The sequence below is a fragment of the Hylobates moloch genome, unplaced genomic scaffold (assembly GCF_009828535.3).
Source record: "Hylobates moloch isolate HMO894 unplaced genomic scaffold, HMol_V3 SCAFFOLD_8, whole genome shotgun sequence".
NCBI lineage: Eukaryota > Metazoa > Chordata > Mammalia > Primates > Hylobatidae > Hylobates > Hylobates moloch.
Window position 1 is genome coordinate 81,820,710 of NW_026652283.1, and position 21,459 is coordinate 81,842,168.

General features: G+C 39.6%; 1 protein-coding gene across 7 annotated transcripts in view; it reads left to right on the forward strand.

The window, feature by feature from the left end:
* The window catches only part of SMARCC1 (SWI/SNF related, matrix associated, actin dependent regulator of chromatin subfamily c member 1), a 203,014-nt gene that overhangs the window by 126,435 nt on the left and 55,120 nt on the right, over nucleotides 1–21,459 (forward strand). For all 7 annotated transcript variants that reach the window (XM_032161732.2, XM_032161733.2, XM_058442199.1 and 4 more), the window contains one exon: nucleotides 595–756. In XM_032161732.2, the coding sequence (XP_032017623.1) occupies nucleotides 595–756 (162 nt within the window). The remainder of the gene's footprint in view (nucleotides 1–594; nucleotides 757–21,459) is intronic.

Here is a 21,459-nt window from a genome sequence, read left to right on the forward strand (position 1 = left end):
TCCATCCCTTGGGCAACAGGGCAAGACTCCATCTCAAAAAGAAAAAAAAAAAGTATTACAAAAGTTTTAAGTAATGCACCTTAAAATTAAGAGCTTTAGGAATTGGAGGGACAGAGGTTTTTTATTGTATATTTTGTGATTAATTTAGAATTTGGTGTAACTAGCAAAGGAAGTCATTTAATATTCATGGGTTACACATTAATTATAACTAGAACTTTGTCACATCATAGAACTCTTTCTTGGTTTTATGGATGTTTAATCCTTGCTGTTTTTGTTTTTTTTGGTTTATTAATCTAGTAAGCAAAGTTAAAATATGGACAGCAGTTTTGATTATTACTGGCATAAGTTGAAAGATCTCTTATTTCAAGGCTCTGTGATGTGTAGGAGAAAATGTAGAGCCATAGAATTTCATTATTATTATTTTTTTAATCTCATTTAGTCCTCTCATTTTGCTGCTGTAGAGGGACTGAGAGCCTGAAGAGGTTGCTACACCTAAGACAATAATACTGTGTTGGGTTTCCTGGTGGTGGTTTTACACTGAAGCAAATTTTTATGCAAAGTTAGATTGCTGTTCCATTTTTATTCTTGAACCAGAGGAGTTTTCTCGGGTCCGGGAGGAGGTACCACTGGAATTGGTTGAAGCTCATGTCAAGAAAGTACAAGAAGCAGCACGAGCCTCTGGGAAAGTGGATCCCACCTACGGTCTGGAGAGCAGCTGCATTGCAGGCACAGGGCCTGATGAGCCAGAGAAGCTTGGTGAGTCACTGCTGCTTTTGAAGGGACAGGGTTAATGTATGTTTGTATTCCTGTCAGTTTACTCAAATAATTGGGTTTACTTGCACTAAAAAGTGAGTACAGTGATCAGTATAAACTTGTCTTTTAAGATTAGTACATGATTTTTTTTCTCTTGTCTGTTTCTTTTGGTAGCTAGAACTAAAAAATTGTCTTATAACTGTTAATGATATTACAGTTGTGAATTATCTGGTTGCTGTTTGTAGATCCAGGTTTTGAATAGACAGATATAAGAATACTGAAAGATGCATGGAACTGTGGTGAAAAAAAGAATATTGAAAGGACTTAGGATTATGTTAATTTATATGTTGCTGAGTGGGTTTAAATTCATTGTTTTGGGGTTTTTTTTAGCTGAGGAAAAATTCCTGTAACATAAAATTCCTCATTTTAACTGCTTAAAAGTATATAATCTAGTAGCTTCTGCTATATTTACAATGCTGTGTGTCTATCACCACTATCTAACTCCAGAACATTTTCCTCATCCCAACACAAAGTCACATACTTATTGAGCGGTCACTCCCCATTCCTTTTGCTCTTCAGCTGTGGTACCCACTAACAATCTGCTTTCTGTCTCTATGGGTTTGCCTGTTCTGGACATTTAGTATAAACAGAATCATGTAATATGTGGCCTTTGTGTCTGCTTCTTTGACTTAGCATAATGTTTTCAAGGTTCATCCATGTTGTAGCATGCATCAGTATCTCATTCTTGTCAGTGCTGACTATTTCTTTGTGTGGATATACCCAATTATATTTATGTGTCAGTTCATGGACGTTTTTGTTGTTTCCTTTTTTTTTTTTTTTTTTTTTTTTTAGACAGAGTCTCTCTCTGTCACCCAGGCTGGAGTGCAGTGGCATGATCTCAGCTCACTGCAAGCTCTGCCTCCTGGGTTCACGCCATTCTCCTGCCTCAGCCTCCCGAGTAGCTGGGACTACAGGCGCCTGCCACCACACCCAGCTAATTTTTTGTATTTTTAGTAGAGACGGGGTTTCACCATGTTAGCCAGGATGGTCTCAATCTCCTGACCTCGTGATCTGCCTGCCTCGGCCTCCCAAAGTGCTGGGATTACAGGCGTGAGCCACTGCACCTGGCCTATTGTTTCCACTTTTACACTGCTATGAAAAATGCTGCTATGAACACTTATATACAAGCTTTTTTGTGAACAGAGGATTTTCACTTCTTTTGGTTGGGTATATACCTAGGGGTAGAATTGCTGAGTTACATGGTAATTTTGTTTACCTTTTTGAGAAACTGCCAGCCTATTTTTCACAGTGGCTATACCATTTTATGTTCTTACCTGTAATGTATGACATTTCTAAGTTCTTCACGTCCTTGTCAATACTTATTTTCCATTTTTACCTTTAGTAGCCAATCTAGTGGTTTGATGTTGGGGTTTGTATTTGCATTGATGACTAATCATCTTGAATATCATGTGTTTATTGGCCATTTTTATGTCTTCCTTGGGAAATACCTACTCAGATTCTTGCTCCCCCCCCCCCCCCCTTTTTTTTTTTCTTGGTAGACTTTATGTCTTAGAGCAGTTTTAGGTTCATAGCAAAATTTAGTAGACATTACAGAGTTCCTGTATACCTCCTGACTATGCCTCACATGCACAGTTTCCCCCACGATCAATACCAGAGTGGTGCATTTGTTATAGTTGATAAACCTACTTTAACTCATCATCATCAACCACAGTCCAAAGTTTTAGTTTATTCAGTAATTGATTCTCACATGTTGAACCACCCTCCCTTTTTGTTTTTTGGTTTTATTTTGATAAATCTGACATGGCCTTTGTAAATAATCAATTTAACATGCTATCGGATTTGGTTTGCTAGTCTTTTGTTGAAGATTTTTGCATCTGTATTCATATATTGTTTGTAGTTTCCTTTTCCTATGATATCTGTCTAGTTTTGGTATTACGGTAATACCAGCCTCAAAGAATAAGTTAGGAATTGTTCCTTTTTTTTTTTTTTTTTAAGAAAAGTTTGAGGAGCATTGGAGTTAATTCTTCATTAAGTGTTTGGTAATATTCACTGGTAAAGCCATCACGTCCTGGGCTTTTCTTACTTTCTTGATTACTGATTTTGTCTCTCTCTCATTTTTTTTTTTTTTTTTTTGAGACAGAGTCTCTGTCACCCAGGCTAGAGTGCAATGGTGTGGTCTCAGCTCACTGCAACCTCTGCCTCCTGGGTTCAAGCAATTCCTCCCCCTCAGCCCCTGGAGTAGCTGGGACTACAGGCATGTGCCACGACACGTGGCTAATTTTTGTATTTTTAGTAGAGACGGGGTTTCACTGTGTTGGCCAGGTTGGTCTCGAACTCCTGACCTTGTGATCCACCTGCCTCAGTCTGCCGAAGTGTTGGGATTACAGGTGTGAGCCACCGCGCCTAGCCCTCATTCTGTCTCTTAACTTGTTATAATTCTACCAAGATTTAAACATTTCTTAATGAGCCAGTTTTGGTAGTTTGTGTCTTATAGGAATTTATTCGTTTCATGTAGATTATCTAATTTGTTGGCACAAAATTTATAACAACAAAAAGGGGAAACAACTGGAATGTCCATCATCTGATATGTGATAAGCAAAATGTGGTATATCCATACAATGGAATATTACTTGGCTATAAAAAGGAATGAAGTGTTTACATTTGCCACATCATGGATGAATTTTGAAACATTTGGTAAATGAAAAGCCAGTGAAAATAGCCAATATATTATATGATTGCATTTATAAGAAATGTCCTGAAGAGGGAAATCTATAAAAACAAAGTGGATTAATGGTTGCTCTGCATAAGCGGAATGGAGGATTGGGGGTTGATAGCAAAAGGATACCTCTTTGAAGTAACAAAAATGTTTTAAATTTTACCATGGGGATGGTTGCACATATCTGTTGATATACTAAATTTCATTGACTTGTACTCCTTCAGTGGGTTAATTTTATATTACATGAATTACATCTCAATAAATGGGTGAATTCTCTACTATGTGAATTATATCTCAGAGCTATTTTTTTAAGTTCACAGTGTTCTCTCATAACTGTTGATAGTAATGTCCTCATTTTCATTACTGATTATAGTAATTTCATCCACTTGCTTTTCTTGTTTTAAAGTCAGTCGAGATAAAGGCTTGTCAATTTTGTCTCTTCAAAGAACCAGCTTTTTGTTTCATTGATTCTCTCTTTTTCTGTTCTATAATTTCTCTCCACTCTAATCTTCATTTTTTCCTTCTGCTTGCTTTGGGTTAAATTTGCTTTTTTTTCCTAGTTGTTTTAAGGTAGAGTATGTTATTTGAAATCTTATTTAGTAATGTGGGTGTTTACAGCTGTATAAATTTACCTCAGCACTGGTTTTGGGACATTCTATAAGTTTTGCTATATGTATTTATGTTTCCATTCTTCTCAAAAGTACTTTGTAATTTCTTTTTTTTTTTGAGACAGAGTTTCGCGGTTGTTGACCAGGCTGAAGTGCAATGGTGTGATCTTGGCTCACTGCAACCTCTGCCTCCCAGGTTCAATCCATTCTCTTGCCTCAGCCTCCCGAATACCTGGGATTACAGGCACCCGCCACCACTCCTGGCTTATTTTTGTTGGTGTGTGTGTGTTTTTAAGTAGAGATGGGGTTTCACTATGTTGGCCAGGCTCGTCTCGAACTCCTGACCTCAGATGATCCACCCGCCTTGGCCTCCCAAAGTGCTGGGATGACAGGCGTGAGCCACTGAGCCCAGCCTCTGTACTTTGTAATTTCTGTTGTGATTTCTTCTTAGACCCATTGGCTATTTTAAGAGGATGTTATTGTGAATTTTCATAAATTCGTGAACTTTAAAGATTTTCTTCTTTTACTGATTTTTAGTTACATTTCGTTGTGATCAGAGAAGGTAATTTGTGTGATTTCCGTATTTTTAAATTAAGACTTGTTTTGTTGCCTAACATGTCTATTCCAGACAGCATTCTTTGTACATTTGAGAAAAATATATTTTCTGCTCTTATTGGATAGGGTTGTTCAAGTTGTCTACTTCCTTGTTTATCTTTTGCATAGTTCTCTCCTTTATTGAAAGTGGGGTATTGAAATCTCCAACTATTATTGTTGAATTATTTCTTCCTTCTGTTCTGTTTTTGCTTTATGTATTTAGAGACTCTGTTGTTGCTCATAATTGTTACATTTTTTTGATGTATTGAACCTTTTATCTTTTATAGAATGTCCTTTTTGTCTTATATAACGTTTTGTGTCTTAAAGTCTATCTTATCTGATATTAGCATGCCATTTCACATGTTTTTAGATTTCTGTTTACTTTTTGTTGTTGTTGTTGAGATGGAGTCTCACTCTGTTGCCCAGGCTAGAGTTTAGTGGCATGCTCTTGGCTTACTGCAACCTCAGCCTCCACCTCCTGGGCTCAAGTGATCCTCCTGCCTTAGCCTCTCGAGTAGTTGGGACTACAGGTGCATACTGCCGTGCCCTGCTAATTTTTGTGTTTTTAGTAGAGACAGGGTTTCACCATATTTCCTAGGCTGGTCTCGAACTCCTTGGCTCAAGTGATCCACCCATGTCTGCCTCCCAAAGTGCTGGCATTACAGACATGAGCCACCGTGCCAGGCCTGGTTTCTATTTACATCGAATCACTTTTCCATCTTGTTACTTTCAGTCTCTTTGTTTCTTGGTATGAAAAGTGGCTCTCTTATAGACTGCATTGTAGTCACTGGATTTGAGAAGTTGAGACTTAGGTTCTACCTTTGTTTCTACCCTTCATAGCCATAGGGCTTTAAAAAGCAATTTACCTTTGCTAGTTGGCTCTGAATTATCTCATCTGTAGAAGAACAGATATTATTAAATACTTTCTGTAATGTATTGTTTACTAGTGCTGTTTTATGATGTTAGAAAGGAGACATTTTTGCTATTAAGGACTTAATTACCTGTTTCTCTTTAATCAGTCTTAAAGAGGAGTGAAATTAATAAAGCAGCTTTATACGTAGTACGGGCTTCTCAAATGGAAGTGCTTTTACATAAGAGGCTTTTTTTTTTTTTTTGAAATGGAGCCTTCCTCTGTCACTCAGGCTGGAGTGCAATGGCGCGATCTTGGCTCACTGCAACCTCCGCCTCCCAGGTTCAAGCAATTTCTCCTGCCTCAGCCTCCCGAGTAGCTGGGACTACAGGTGCATGCCACCATGCCCAGCTAATTTTTGCATTTTTAGTAGGGATGGGAATTTAGCATATTGGCCAGGCTGGTCTCGAACTCCTGACCTGGTGATCCACCCGTCTCGGCCTCCCAAAGTGCTGGGATTACAGGCGTGAGCCAACCTAAAAATATTATTGTCTCTGTAATTATTAGTAGTATATTCCCAGCATTTTTTACATTGTTCATTAATATTTTTCTTTTCTATCATTATGAAACTATGTATGTCTGGTGATTAAAGAACTATAGGTGTCATTCTGCCTAATTATTTCCATCTTTATCTCACCGGTATGAAATTTATATACACTGTGCTTTAGATACAGTGATTTTCATTTGTCTTTTTAATTATTATTTTTTTTGGAGACAGAGTCTCACTCTGTCACCCAGGCTGGAGTATGGTGGTGTGATCTCAACTCACTGCATGCAGCCTCCACCTCCCAGGCTCAAGCAATTCTCCTGTCTCAGCCTCCCAAGTAGCTGGGATTACGTGTGTGTGTCACCACACCCGGCTGATTTTTGTATTTTGGATAGAGACGGGGTTTCACCATATTGGCCAGGCTGGTCTCCAACTCCTGACCTGAAGTGATCTGCCTGCCTCAGCCTCCCACAGTGCTGGGATTACAGGCATGGGCCACCGTGCCTGGCCTATTATTATTGTTTTTTGAGACAGTGTCTTGCTTTGTCACCCAGGCTGGAGTATGGTGGCATGATCACAGCTCATTGCAACCTCTGCCTCCCAGGCTCAAGTGATTCTCCCACTTCAGCCTCCCAAGTAAATGGAACTACAGGCACATGACACCATTGCTGGCTATTGTCTTTTTCTTTTACCCTTAGAATAAAGATAATAGGAAGTAAAAATTAAAATTGCTAGCTAGTGCTCTACAGAACATACCATATGAACACCTGGTGCTCCCTTCTTGGCAGTTCAAGTGGATATCAGTGAGATCCTTTCAAGCCTAAAATCTTACCATTTTTAATGAGTTTGCATAGGGTCTACCCCTGTTGTTCTCTCTACTTTGTTTGAATTAAGTGCCAGTCTAGCCATCTCATTTTGCTTATGTGGAAACATTTTCAGATTAATGAAGCCTCTCATCCCTGCTGCTGGGGTTTAGATATGGTTTCTTTGTCCTCACCAAAACTTATATTGAACTTTGATCCCCAGTGTGATGGTGTTTGGGTTCTGGAGGTGTTTGGGTTGTGGAGGCCAATCCTTCATAAATGGCTTGGTGCTCTTCTTGTAGTAGTGAATGAGTTTCCACTCTCATTCTTGGGGAATTGGATTAGTTCTCCCAATAATGGATTCATTCCCCTCAGAGTGGGTTGTTATAATTTCAGGACCCTCCTTAGGTTTCTCTTCTTTACACCTGTCTGCTTCTCCTTTGACCTCCTCTGCCATGTTGTGACACAGAACAAAATCCTTTGCTAGGAATCGGGGCCATGCCCTTGAACTTCTAAGTCTGTGAAACTGTGAGCTAAATAAACCCTTTTTCTTTATAAGTTACCTAGTTTCAGATAGGCTTCTATAGCAGCACAAAATGGACTAAGATACCAGTCCTCTGCGCAAATTATTGTTCTAACTCTTCTTAACGTTGGTTACACCTAGAGTACCAATTGTTTGATTTAAAAGCAATTTGAGAGTATCTGTAATTCTTAGTTTGAAAATTAACTTATTTTCTTTTTCTTATATGGAGATTGAAATTAGCAGGCAAAGTCACGTCTCTGTTCTTCTATGTTGATTCTGCACCACCAGACAGTACTCAGCATAGGCTGGAAAAACCTGGGGCTAACGAAGCCTGGGTCTTACTTTCCTGAATGTTTTTGGTATTGGTTCGTTTGTAGGGTCTTTTGGTTCTCGATGGTTACGGAGTTGAAAAAACATTGGCAATCTTCTTATTTGATTCAGTGAGATTTGTGTACTTTGCCAAGGGAGGGATGTATTTTTACATGTGTATTTTGAAAACACATTTTGGTAGATGATACCATAGAGCATTAGTGGTTATGAAATAGGTTGCAAATTTAGCCATTTCTAGTTTAGTGGGTTTTGAAACAAGACTGAAGTATCTAGCAACCTTGGTTTCTTTGGGGCTGGATTCGCCTGATTCATTAGTGAATTTATGGTTTGTGGAGCATGCAGAGCTTAGACTGCTACAGGAGGCACATGAGACTATAAGGGCTGACCCTTGAGTGGCATTAACAGTAAAATTCATTCACGGTATGTGGAAGTAGCCTCCCAGTTAACCTCTTTCAAGTGTGTTCCATACTCACTATAATTGCAGCAACAGAATTTGGGTCCTCTTATAATAAAGGTAAGGAAAACAGACCATAATATAAATATTTCAAATGAGTTGAGAATAGGTCTCTGTAACTTATGGACTATTATAGAGAATATGATTTATATTGGATTCTGACAAGTGGAATAAATTGAGAAACAGCAAATGTTTCTCCCTTGGGAATTGGCTCAACAAAATTGTAGTAGGAAGTCAACAGTGTATCTCTTACGTTTCATGTCACAAATACTGCCTTATTGCGTAGCACACTGATTTGAAACCGAGTGATATAGGATTTTACTTAGCAAGATAATAGTGTGCTTGGGTGGTGGGGTCATGGTACTATTTATTGTTATAATTTACTATGTTACAAATGTGTACACATAGGTATTAACTATGGTGAAATCATACTATAGGGAAAATAAGCTTCCTTAAGAAATATGGTACTTGTTTTGGGTTCTTGTCATTATCCTATCTAACATTTCATTGTGAATTTGGATTAGAGAAGAAATATATGATGTATATGGTGAAATGAAAGTAAAGCTGGATGAACACTCAAACACCTCTTACATTCATATTTTAAGTGATTTTCCATAGGAATTATTTAGGAAATGAGTGTTTTCTTATGAGAAGGGTCTTCTTCAGTCCATCTTTTTAACTATGGTCACTCACCAAGAACTATTAATTTCTGTACCTTTATATATGTTTTGTTTTTCATTGACTAGACCATTCTAGGCATACAAAAAATACTTCTGAGTACCCATATTTAGTCCACATTGTATGGGGATTTTTGATTGGCCATTTGAGTTTCTTTTCAGGAGAATCCTTTGGAGGAAGTAACTTTTTTTTTTTTTTTTTGCAAAAGCAAGGAAACTGAAGCATGGAGAAGTTACATAGGTGTGTATCTGAACCAGAAATTTAACCTAAATCTCTCTAATCCCAAAGCTCTACTTCTCTTCATTGTAGCAGGCTGCCAGAAGTAAAATTTGTAGGTGTGTCTGTGTGGTTTTCATTCATTGAACAAGCATCTTTAAAGTCTTAATAGCTCTAAAATACTGTTCTGTCTTAGATACTATGGGAAATATAATACTGAAGAGCCCAGGCCCTCTTGAGAACTTCACACCTGTCTCCTGAAATCGGCAAATGTATGAGGCAGAGCAGCTGTGGTTGACTTCCTCTATATGCCACTGAATGCCAACAAAACCCACAGAAGGCTGGGTGCTGTGGCTCATGCTCGTAATCCCAACACTTTGGCAGGCAGGATAATTGCTTTAGGCCAGGATTTCGAGACCAGCCTGGTCAACATAGCAAGACCCCATCTCTACAAAAAGTAAAAATAAAAAAATTAGGTGAGCATGGTGGTGCAAACCTGTAGTCCTAGCTACTCAGGAAGACAAGGTGAGAGGATCACCCGAGCCCAAGCTACAGAGAGCTGTGATCCACACCACTGCATTCCAGCCTAGGTGACTAAGCGAGACCCTGTCTCAGATAAAAACCAAAAACCTTACACCAAAATTCAGTCAGTGTCATTCAGTGCATGAGCCTGTGCCAGAGAAGCTTTCTTGGACATACTCACAAAAAATCAAACTCAGTGTATCATATTGTCACATCATTTCTTTGTGTTCTAGATGCTAGGATACTGGGAAACAAAGTAAACCAAAATTTCTCCCCTTTATATTTTATATTTATAGAGTGTAAGATGGACAGCAATCTAATCAAATAAGTAAAACTTAACGTGTATAGATGTAATTATATATGAAGAGTATGTTGGCTGGTGTGCTATGGTGAAAAGCAAAGCAGGGTTGCAAGGATATGAGTAAAGTGTGGGAATTACAATTTTAAATGATCAGGGAAAGTCTCATTGAGAAAGTGACTTTTGAGCAAAGATGTAAATAAGGTGAGCAAGAGTGCTATGTAGACATCCAGTGTAAGAGTGTTCCCAGTATTGGGAGAAGCCAGTGTAAAGCCCCCTGGGCAGGAGCTACCTGGCATATTTGAAGAACAGCAAGGGGCTCATGTAAAGTTATAATAGCTCGATTGGTGGGGGACGGGAGGTCATATGAGATGTTAAGGTAATTTGTGGGCTATTGTAAAATGTTAATGTTTACTTTTGCAAAGTGGAGCAAGTGGAGCAGTTTGACCAAAAGTGTCAGAGTCTGACATATGTATTTGAGACAGGGTTTCACTCTGTTGCCTAGACTGGAGTGCAGTGGCACAATCTTGGCTCACTGCAACCAACCTCTGCATCCTGGGCTCAGATGATTCTCCCACCTCAGCCTCCCCAATAGCTGGGACCACAGGGGTACCTCATCACACCTTGATTTTTTTGTGTTTTTTTATAGAGGCAGGGTTTCGCCATGTTGCTTAGGCTGGTCTCAAACTCCTGGACTCCAGCAATCTGCCTGCCTCAGCCTCCCAAAGTGCTGGGATTATAGACGTGAGCCACCACGCCTGGCCTGAGTCTGACCTATATTTTTTCAAGTCTTACTCTAACTGTTCAATTGAGAATATACCCCCATGTAGAAATTGTTAAATTGATTTATTATTCAGAGAACATATTTGACTTTCAAAGAAAATTTTCTTCATTGCATCACTAAGGCTTTTATTAAAAATCTCTATAAAGATTTTATTAAATTTTTCTTTATTTTATTTTATTTTTAAAGAGACAGGGTCTTGCTGTGTCTCCCTGGTTGGATACAGTGGCATGATCATGACTCACTACAGCCTTGACCTCCTGGGCTCAAGTGATCCTCCCACTTCTGCCTCCGAGTAGCTGGGACTACAGGTGTGCACCACCATCCCTGGCTAATTCTTTTAGTTACTGTAGAGACAGGGTCTCGCTATGTTGCTTAGATTAGTCTCAACTTCTGAGCTCAAGCCATCATCCCACCTTGGCCTCTCAAAGTGCTGGGATTACAGGCATGAGCCACTGCACTGAACCCAAGTCCACATTTTATGCTTGTGTTCTGCTAGGATTACAGGTAGATATTTTTTTACATGACTTAGAAACTAAACAAAATTGCGTATCTTGTAGTTTGTTTACTTATAGCAAACATTGATAGGATAGCACAGTGAAATCTTGTATACCTACTAGTTAGGTTCAACTTTTCAATATTTATTTAGCTATCTAAATAAATTTTTTTTTCTTGAATTATTATCATTATTATTATTTTGAAGTGGAGTCCTGCTCTGTCGCCCAGGCTAGAGTGCAGTGGCGCGAACTCTGCTCACTGCAAGCTCCGCCTCCGGGGTTCTTGCCATTCTCCTGCCTCGGCCTCCCAAGTAGCTGGAACTACAGGCGCCCGCCACCATGCCCGGCTAATTTTTTGTATTTTTAGTAGAGACAGGGTTTCACCATGTTAGCCAGGATGATCTCGATCTCCTGACCTCGTGATCCGCCCGCCTCGGCCTCCCTAAGTGCTGGGATTACAGGCGTGAGCCACCACGCCCGGCCTGAATTATTTCAAAGTAGGTTGAAGACATGATGATTCTTTGTAGCCAAAATAGTCCACCATGTATTTCCTAAGGATAAGGACATTTTCCTACATCAGTTATTTAATACAATGAATTTTAGTCCCTTTTTGGGACACCAACCCTTTCCCTCAAGAGAGTTGGAATGTACTTGTACGTTCAACGGCTAGTCAAGGGTTTGTCAAAAATCTTTTATTGTTAACCTCATTTATATTTCCTGATCTCAAGTATTAGTTTTATTTCTTTTGCTACTGAGTGGATTTACTGTCTGCATCTCAATTCTGGTTTGGACAGGTTTTGAGGGATTAAGTTAATTGAAGTGTTTTCCTTACAAGTTGATGACTTTTGGTGATATTTAATCATAAATAGAATAATCAAGAGTTTTTAAAAATATATCAATGAGTAGATTGTCTACTGAGCTCCTTAACAACCTATGGAATACAGGTTTCCCGTGAGTACATCTTGAGCCAGTTGTCACAGCTCTGTGTTAAAGAACCCAAGTAATCATTCCTAGTTTTTAAGAAGGTTAAGGACTAACTAGTCTCTAGACCATTATGAGATTAAGATAATCCTGAAATAAATAATACTGAAGAAGTAACTTTCTAAGAACATACAGCCCAGAAATGACTGTTAGAATTCTCGCCTCAGATACTATTCATAGCCTATAAGTAGCCTCGCTCTTCTCACCATGAGGATTTCCATAACATTATTTTTAAAGTCAGGCACTTCTAAAACACCATGTGTGAAAACACCCTAGCCAATGCATGTAAGAAAAATGTGGAACCATATTTGATCATCAGACTTACATCATGTGGAATGGGCTTCTCTCTTTCTCTTTGTTATATTTAAAAGGCTCTTTCAAGTACAGTAAAAACATTGAAATATAGACTGAAATTTCTGAATAGCTCATAATTGGACATTTAATTTCTAAGGACTGACTAGGGTTTACGTGACTTTCCTAATGGCTCATATTTATTAGGTAGTAGGATGTATATTTTCAGGAAGAAATTGGCTTTTGTTACAAAATATAACTGTCTGACTTTGGGGGATTGTTTAATCAAATCAGGCATTTTGGATATTTTATGTATACCCCTTGCTGTGGGCAAGTCATGTCATACGACATACAGTTAATACCCTCTACTAATTGAAGCTATTTTTTTGTGCTACACATACGTGAAAAAAATAATTTTAGCATTTGGGGGGTTGGCGATAGAATGAAGTATAGTATTATTTGTTCATGGAAGACTCTACATAGGAAGGGCTATAAGAATTACTACACAGGAGCCAGGTGTGGTGGCTCACGATGGTAATCCCACCACTTTGGAAAACTGAGGTGGGAGAATCATTTGGGCTAAGGAGTTTGAGACTAGTCTGGGCAACATATTATAGTGAGACCTCGTCTCTACAAAAAAGAAAAAAAACCTAGCCAGATATGGTGATGCGCACTTGTTGTCCCAGCTACTTGGGAGGCAGAGATGGAAGAATCGCTTAAGCCCAGAAGTTTGAGGCTGCAGTGAGGTCTGATTGTGCCACTGTACTCCAGCCTGGGTGACAGAACAAGACTCTGTCTCTTAAAAAATAAAAAAATGAATTCTTACAAGGGGACATGTAATTTTTGATGGAGGAATGCTTCACAAAAAAAGTAGTATTTGAGCTGAACATAGAAAAAGAGGTTTATAAGGCCAGGTGCGGTGGCTCGTGCCTGTAATTCCATCACTTTGGGAGGCTGAGGCACACAGATCACCTCAAGTCGGGTTCAAGACCAGCCTGCGCAACATGGTGAAACCCTGTCTCTACTAAAAATACAAAAATTAGCTGGGTGTGGTGGTGCATCCCTGTAATCTCAGCTGCTTGGGATGCTGAGGCATAAGAATCACTTGAACCCAGGAGGCAAAGGCTGCATTGAGCTGAGGTCATGCCACTGCATTCCAGCCTGGGCAACAGAGTGAGACTCTGTCTCAAAAAAAAAGTAAAAGAGGCCGGGCGCGGTGGCTCACGCTTGTAATCCCAGCACTTTGGGAGGCCGAGGCGGGCGAATCACGAGGTCAGGAGATCGAGACCACAGTGAAACCCCGTCTCTACTAAAAAATATAAAAAATTAGCCGGGCGTGGTGGCGGGCGCCTGTAGTCCCAGCTACTCGGAGAGGCTGAGGCAGGAGAATGGCGTGAACCCGGGAGGCGGAGCTTGCAGTGAGCCGAGATTGCGCCACTGCACTCCAGCCTGGGTGACAGAGCGAGACTCTGTCTCAAAAAAAAAAAAAAAAAAAAAGTAAAAGAGGTTTAGAATGTCAGTGAGCAGATTCAAGAAAGTATTTGATTATGTAAAAACAATGTGATTAAAGTCACAGAAACAGAAATGGAAAGTTATTCAGAGAATGGGAAATAAACTAGATTGGCCACAATACAAAGTTCAAATAAGGACATGGAAAGAATAGCCTACAAAGGTAGGTTGTAAATAGATTATAGAGATTGTGATGCCAAAGGTTGTGAGCTTAGGCTGTGTATTGCTGGCTTTATGGAACCCTTGCAGTTAAATATAGGGAATGACATGATCAGTCTCACATAAGTATTGACTGGGTTCCTGCCATGTGCTTCATTCTGTTCTTGACAAGACAGAAATCTATGAGACTGTAAGTTCTCCCAAGTTTTTGGTCTCAGGACTCCCTCATACTCTTAAAAGATATCCAGGAGAACTCCAAATGTTTCAGTTTATGTGGATTATGTCTGTTGATGTTTGCTATACAGATGGTTCTTGGCTTTCATTGGGATTACATTCTGATAAACTCATTATAAGTTGAAAATATGTCGAAAATACATTTAATACACCTAACCTACCAAACGTAACTTAGCCTAGTCTACCTTCAACATGCTCAGAACATCTACATTAGCCTACAGTTGGTCAAAATCATGTAGCACAAAGCTTGCTAGCGTTTTGAATATCTCATAGAATTTATTGAATATTACATCAAAAATGAAAAGCAGAATGATTTTATGGATATTCAGATTATGGTTTCAACAGAATGCATATCGCTTTTGCACCATTGTAAAGCTGAAATACCATGAGTCAAATCACTATAAGTCAGGTACCATCTGTAATATAAATCAAGACTGAGGAACTTTTGAAAGAATTCACGAGTGCATTCTTTTCGCTATCATTTCATTGTGCATCATGCAGCCTCTAAAGTGTCAGACTCTAAATCTGTGTGAGAATGAGAATGAAAAGGCAAATAACATCTTAGTGTTACTATGAAAATAGTTTTGACTTTAAGTAGAGGCTTATGCAGAAAAAACACAATTAGTTTTGCTTGTGTCCATTAGGGAAGTCTTCACAAAGAATGTGACGTTTTATACAGGGACAAATAAGGAAAAAATGAAGGTAGGTGGCATATTCTGGAATGAATGCCAAGAGGTCTGTGGGGAGCAGGTACTCTGGTCAAGTGCATGTAGCTCTGGAGATGGCTATGGGACTGATTTTGAAGGGTTGTTACCTTGCAGACATTGGGAAGTCATCAGAAAATAGAAGCAGCATGATTCAGTCTGTTTTTGAAAATAGCTGCTGGCAGTTTACAAATGAAGTGCAGAAAATGGAGGGTGGTTCCTGCCAAATAGTCGTAATTCATGATTATTACACACTTATATTAAAGGCAGCTATGTGGCAAACATTTAAATCTCTTCTCCAATATGCCTCTCTCAGTTCTCTCAACCTGTTAGGAAATAGTTACTAGACCTTTCTTCATACCGTTTTTGCTAACCATGTTGTTACCAGAATGTCTTTGGCACGTGACCCACTAGTTTAAGTCATATGCCTTCTTGTTTAAGTCGTTTAGTCCTCTTTTAACGCTGCAGACATGCGTCAGATTACACATTTTTGGGGAAGGATTTTTAACCTGTTGGTTTATCAACAATAACAAAATGACATGAGATACATGGAGAGGCTACAGCCTCCTAAGGGTTTATGATTCAGACCAGAATTTAGACCAAAGAGAGACTTTTTCTTTTTTCAAGAGATATAGGAGATTTAAACAAATATTTTGTGGAATAGAAATTGCTTTACATACTGTTCCACATAGCATCTTGAGAAAGCACAACAAACTATTAAATTATTTATTTTATTTTTTTTAGAGACAGGGTCTTGTTCTGTTGCCCAGGCTGTTCTTGAACTCCTGGGCTCAAGCGATCCTCACACCTTGGCCTCCCAAAGTGGTGGGGTTACAGGTGTGAGCCACCACACCTGGCCCTGCCATTAAATCCTTAACAGACATCACCTTAAAAGTCCGAGCCAGGTCCGAGCAACATAGCGAGACCCCATCTTAAAAAACAAAAACAAACGCCTGAGCATTGTCTCTGGATTTTTCCACTTATAGAGAGTCTGTCTCTATCTGTATTATTACCATATAAATAGATATTAATATTATGTAACTTCATCTTGGAATCATAGCTAATTAAAGAATTGATTTCAAATTTGGCTTGCCTTACCAATACAGAAAGTGGGTGTGTCATCCTCTTGGAATGTGGACCTACAGATGATGTGTAGTCATTTCAAAAGCAGATATCTTTGCAAGACAAAAAATCATATTGCGTTTCTCCCACATTATACTTATTCAGTCTCTGAGCCAACTCAGTCAAGGTGACCTAATTCATATTTATTTACAAGTAATTTGTGCTTAATCTGTCATGGGATTAGAAAGAAATTTTAAAAGTAACATGAAGTTTGGGGGTTTTGTTTGTTTTTAATAAACAAGGTCTTACTCTGTCACCCGGTGTGGAGGGCAGTGGCACGATGATACCCCGCTGTACCCTCAAACTCTTAGGCCCAAGCCATCCTCCTGCCTTCTCAGCCTCCCAGGTAGCCTGTAATTTTTATTTCAGTTTTATTTAACTTCAGTGTTACTCATTTTAAGAAGGTTGAACCTTTATCTTCATCTAATGTCTGCTCATACTCACTGTGGGGTTGCATATTTGAGGGCTGGTTTTTTTTTTTTTGGAGACATGGTCTCGCTCTGTCACCCAGGCTAAAGTGCAGGGGCATGAACACAGCTCAGTGCGGGCTTGACCTAGGATCAAGAGACCTTCTGGGATCAAGCAACCTTCTTTCACAGCCTCCTTTGTAGCTGGGACCATAGGCATGCGCCACTACGTCCAGCTAATTTTTTGTAGAGACAGTGTCTCAGTTTGTTACACAGGCTGTTCTCAAACTCCTAGGCTCTAGTGAGCCACCACGCCTAGCCTGAGATATTTTCATTGATAGAGTTAATAGAAATTATTGACTAATTGCTATTGGAAGGTGAGAGAGCAAAGAAAGTCAAGATTGGGTTGACTCCCCCACCTTGCCATTTCATGGAATACCAAGAGGATGATACAGTTAATAAAGATACTGAGAAATACAGAAATTAATCTTTCATCCTCATTTCCTATTTGCATAAAACCAACCTTTTAAAATTTTTAGTTTTTAAAAAAGTTATTCTTGGCTGGGCATGGTGGCTCATGCTGATAATCCCAGCATTTTTGAAGGCCGAGGCGAGCGGATCACTTGAGCTCAGGAGTTTGAGACCAGCCTGGCCAACCTGGTGAAACCCTGTCTCTACTAAAAATACAAAAATGAACCAGGCCTGGTGGCTGACACCTGTAATCCTGGCTGCTCAGGAGGCTGAGGCACGAGAATCGCTTGAACCTGGGAGACAGAGGTTGCAGTGAGCTAGGAGCATGTTACTGCACTCCCACCTGGGTGATAGAGCGAGACTCCAGCTCAAAAAATAAAAATAAAAAAAAGTTTTTCTTTTGAGACAGTGTCCTGTCACCTAGGCGGGAGTGCAGAGGTACAATCATAGCTTATTGCAGTCTCAAAAACCTAGGACCAAGTGATCCTCCGGCTTCAGCCTCCCAAGTACCTGGGACTACAGGTGTATGCCACTGTGCTCAGCTAATTTTGTTTTTTATTTTAATTTTTTTCTGTGTAGAGGTGGGCTTTTACTATATTGACCAGGCTGGTCTCGAACTCTTGGCCTCGAGCTGTCTTCCTACCCCTGCCTCCGAAGGTACTGGGCATTATAGGCATGAGCCACTGCGCCCAGCCTTAATTTTTATTTGTTTAGAGACAAGGTCTCCCTCTGTCACCCAGGCTGGAGTGCAGTGGTGATCACTTCTCACCTTAGCCTTGCGCTTCTAGGCTCAAGCAGTCCCTTTTCCTTGGCCTCCCAAGTAGCCAGGACCACCATATCACCATGCCCAGCTAATTTTTAATTTTTTTGTAGATATGTAATCTCGCTTTGTTGCTCAGGCTGGTCTTGAATTGCTGGCCGCAATCCTCCCACACCAGCCTTCCAAAGTGCTGAGATTATAGGCGTGAGCCTCCCATGCCTTGCATTTTGGGGTTTTTTATAATCCCATCTGCATTTAGTTGTTTAGTTTTTTGTTTAGCTCTCTTCATTATTATATTACAGTGTGTCTTAATGCAGGCTATGTATTTCATTTGAACCAAGTATTAGAACATTACCAATAATTTGAATCATTCTGTTCCTTCCATATCTTCCCTCACTTTCCCTTTCCCAGCACTAAGCATCTTGAATTTTGAATCATTCTAAATACTGTGAAAATAACTTTTATCACAGACATAGATGTACTTAAGCACTGTGTGACATGTAATTTTGTTTTTAAAGTTTATAAAACATGGTATATTCAGACTATTTTTTTCTTGGACCTCTAAATGACCATGTCAGACTTCCGAGACTTGCTTTTTTTTTTTTCTTCTTTGTTCACTCCATGTTATGTTTTTAAGATTTATTCATGTGGTTACATTATGCATGTAGCCATTTATTTTCACTGCTGTAAAATCCTCTTGTGTGATTCTAATCCAGTTTAATTATCCATTCTATTATTGAATGAACAGTTTGGGTTGTATCCAGTGGTTTCTATGTTACACATGCATGTACTGTCTTGTATATGCCTCACAGTGCACATACACAGGATTTCCCTTAGATGCAGTGCTACTCAAAGTGTGGTTGGTCCACCAGCCGACACGCCAAGATAAGGAGCTTGCATCACTAAGCTTGCTGTCTATATCATTTGTCACTTTTTCATCAGATGAATTTGTCAGTGAAGGAAGAGTAGTGAACATTCTTGAATATTGACCTTTGAACACTTCTTTTTTTTTTTTTTTTTTTTTCTTTTTTTGAGATGGAGTCTCGCTTTGTCGCCCAGGCTGGAGTGCAGTGGCGCGCTCTCGGCTCACTGCAAGCTCCGCCTCCTGGGTTCACGCCATTCTCCTGCCTCAGCCTCTCCGAGTAGCTGGGACTACTCAACTCCTTATTTTGTTGTGGACGGGTTCTATGAGTAACAACATTTTAGGAAATTCCAATTTTTTGTTTGTTTGCTTGCTTTCAGACAGGGTCTCGCTCTGCCACCCAAACTGAAGTACAGTGGTGTGATCACAGCTCTCTGCAGCCTCAACTTCCCAGGCTCAGCAATCCTCCTGAGTAGCTGGGACTACAGGCATGCACCATCATGCATGGCTAATTGTTTGTTTGTTTGTTTGTTTGTTTGTTTTTTGATAGAGACAGAGTCTGACAATGTTGCCTAGAGTGGTCTCAAACTCCTGGACTCAGGTGATCCTCCTGCCTCTGCCTCCCAAATTGCTGGGTTTATAGGCATGAGCCACCACACGTGGCCTGGAAATTTCAGTTTTTTTTCCCAAAGCGTATATACTATTTTACATTTCAGGCAGTAACACTTGGTCCAGTCCTTCCTGGTATTAGACTCTCTGCTGATCTAGCAGGCATAAAATGACATTTCATTGTGGTCTTCTATTAGGTATCTTTTTTTTTTTTTTTTTTTTTGGGTGGGGGGGGGACAGAGTCTCATCCTGTTGCCCAGGCTGGAGTACAGTGGCGTGATCTCGGCTCATTGCAACCTCTACCACCCGGGTTCAAGCCATTCTCCTGCCTCAACCTCCTGAGTAACTGGGATTACCAGCATGCGCCACCACATCCAGCTAATTTTTGTAGTTTTAGTAGAGACGGGGTTTCACCGTGTTGGCCAGGCTGGCCTCGAACTCCTGACCTCAAGTGATCCGCCTGCCTTGGCCTCCCAAAGTGTTGGGATTACAGGTCTGAGCCACTGCACCAGGCAAAACCTAGTATCTTTTCTTATATTTATTGGTCATATGTACTTCCCGTAAAGCAACTCTTCCTGACCTGCTTACTTTTGTATAGTATTTGCCTTTTCCTTTATAGATCTTATGTACTAATCTTTTGCAAGTTACTACACTACATGTTTTCTTCCATTTTGCTACTTCTTCTTTTTTTTGGAGTCTTTTAATGAAGAGAAGAAGTCCTTAATTTTAATAGTTACACGTTTCAGGGATGTATGCGATAGCTCACATCTGTAATCCCAGCACTTTGAGAGGCAGAAGCGGTTGGATCGCTTAGGGCTAGGAGTTAAGACTAGCCTGAGCATTATAGTGAAACCACCATCTCTATCAAAAAATAAACAAAATTAGCCAGACACAGTGGTGCACGCCTGTAATCCCAGCTACTCGAGGCTGAGGCAGGTGGATCAGTTGAGCCCAGGAGTTTGAGGCTGCAGTGAGCTATGATCTTGCCACTGCACTTCAACCTGCATTACAGAGACCATTTCTCTTAAAAATATACATAAAAGTAATTTTTAAAAAGTGATGTTTGTCATTTTTATCCTAAATGCTTTTTGTGTCTTAAAATAACATTCAAGTTTTATTTTTTCATGTGTCTTTATCTAGATTTTTTTTTTGTTAACATATCAAAATGTAGCAGTTGGTTTAATATGGTAGTTTTATAGCTCACTACCTTCCTAAACCCTATCATTATTTCTAATAAATTTTCTGCAGATTTTTGTATGTAGACAGTTTTACTCTGTGCAAATTTTAACTATTTTCTTTTCAGCTTTCCTTTTATTCCTTCTTTTTTCCTTTGAAACAGGGTATCACTCTGTCATCCAGGCTGGAGTGCAGTGGCAAGGTCTCAGCTCACTTCAGTCTTGACCTCCCAGGCTCAGGCGATCCTCCTCCCTCAGCCTCCTGAGTAGTTGAGACCAGGTGCTCATCACCATGCCTGTCTCGTTTTTGTATAGTTTGTGGACACGGGGTTTCACAATGTTGCCCAGGCTGGTCTCAAACTCCTTGACTCAAGTGATTCACCCATCTTGGCCTCCCAAAGTGCTGGGATTACAGGCATGAGCCACCACGGCCAGCCTAATTTCTTTTTCTTAATTGACTGTGTTGGCTTTGGCCTGTATGGCAATATTGAAGGGAAATAGTAATATTTGTATTCTTATCTTGCTCTTAATTTTATATAGAGAATACTGTTGGCATCTTTCAGTGAAGAATGTTATTTGTTGTAGGATTTTTGAGAACAGTCTTTTGGAGATCAGGAACCTTCCATGTAGCCTTGATTTTCCAGGAGCTAATAATGGACACTACTGAGTTTTGTCAGATACTTTTCAATGCATTTAATTAAATAGGTTTGTAGATTACTGATATTAAGTCATCCTTGATATTACTCTGTCTAGTATAGATTTTCTTTTTTAACATATTGCTCTATTCTGTTTTTATATAATTTGCTTAGTTTTTCATTTGTGATTACAAATGAGATTTAGCCTAGTGTCCTCTAATATTTCTTATCCGTTGTCCCTGTTTGATTTGTGAATCAAAGTTATACTGGTATCATAGACTGAGGTAGGGGAATTCCCTCTTTTTCCGTTCTGTAGGAAATATTATGTAAGATTGTAATCATCTTTTCC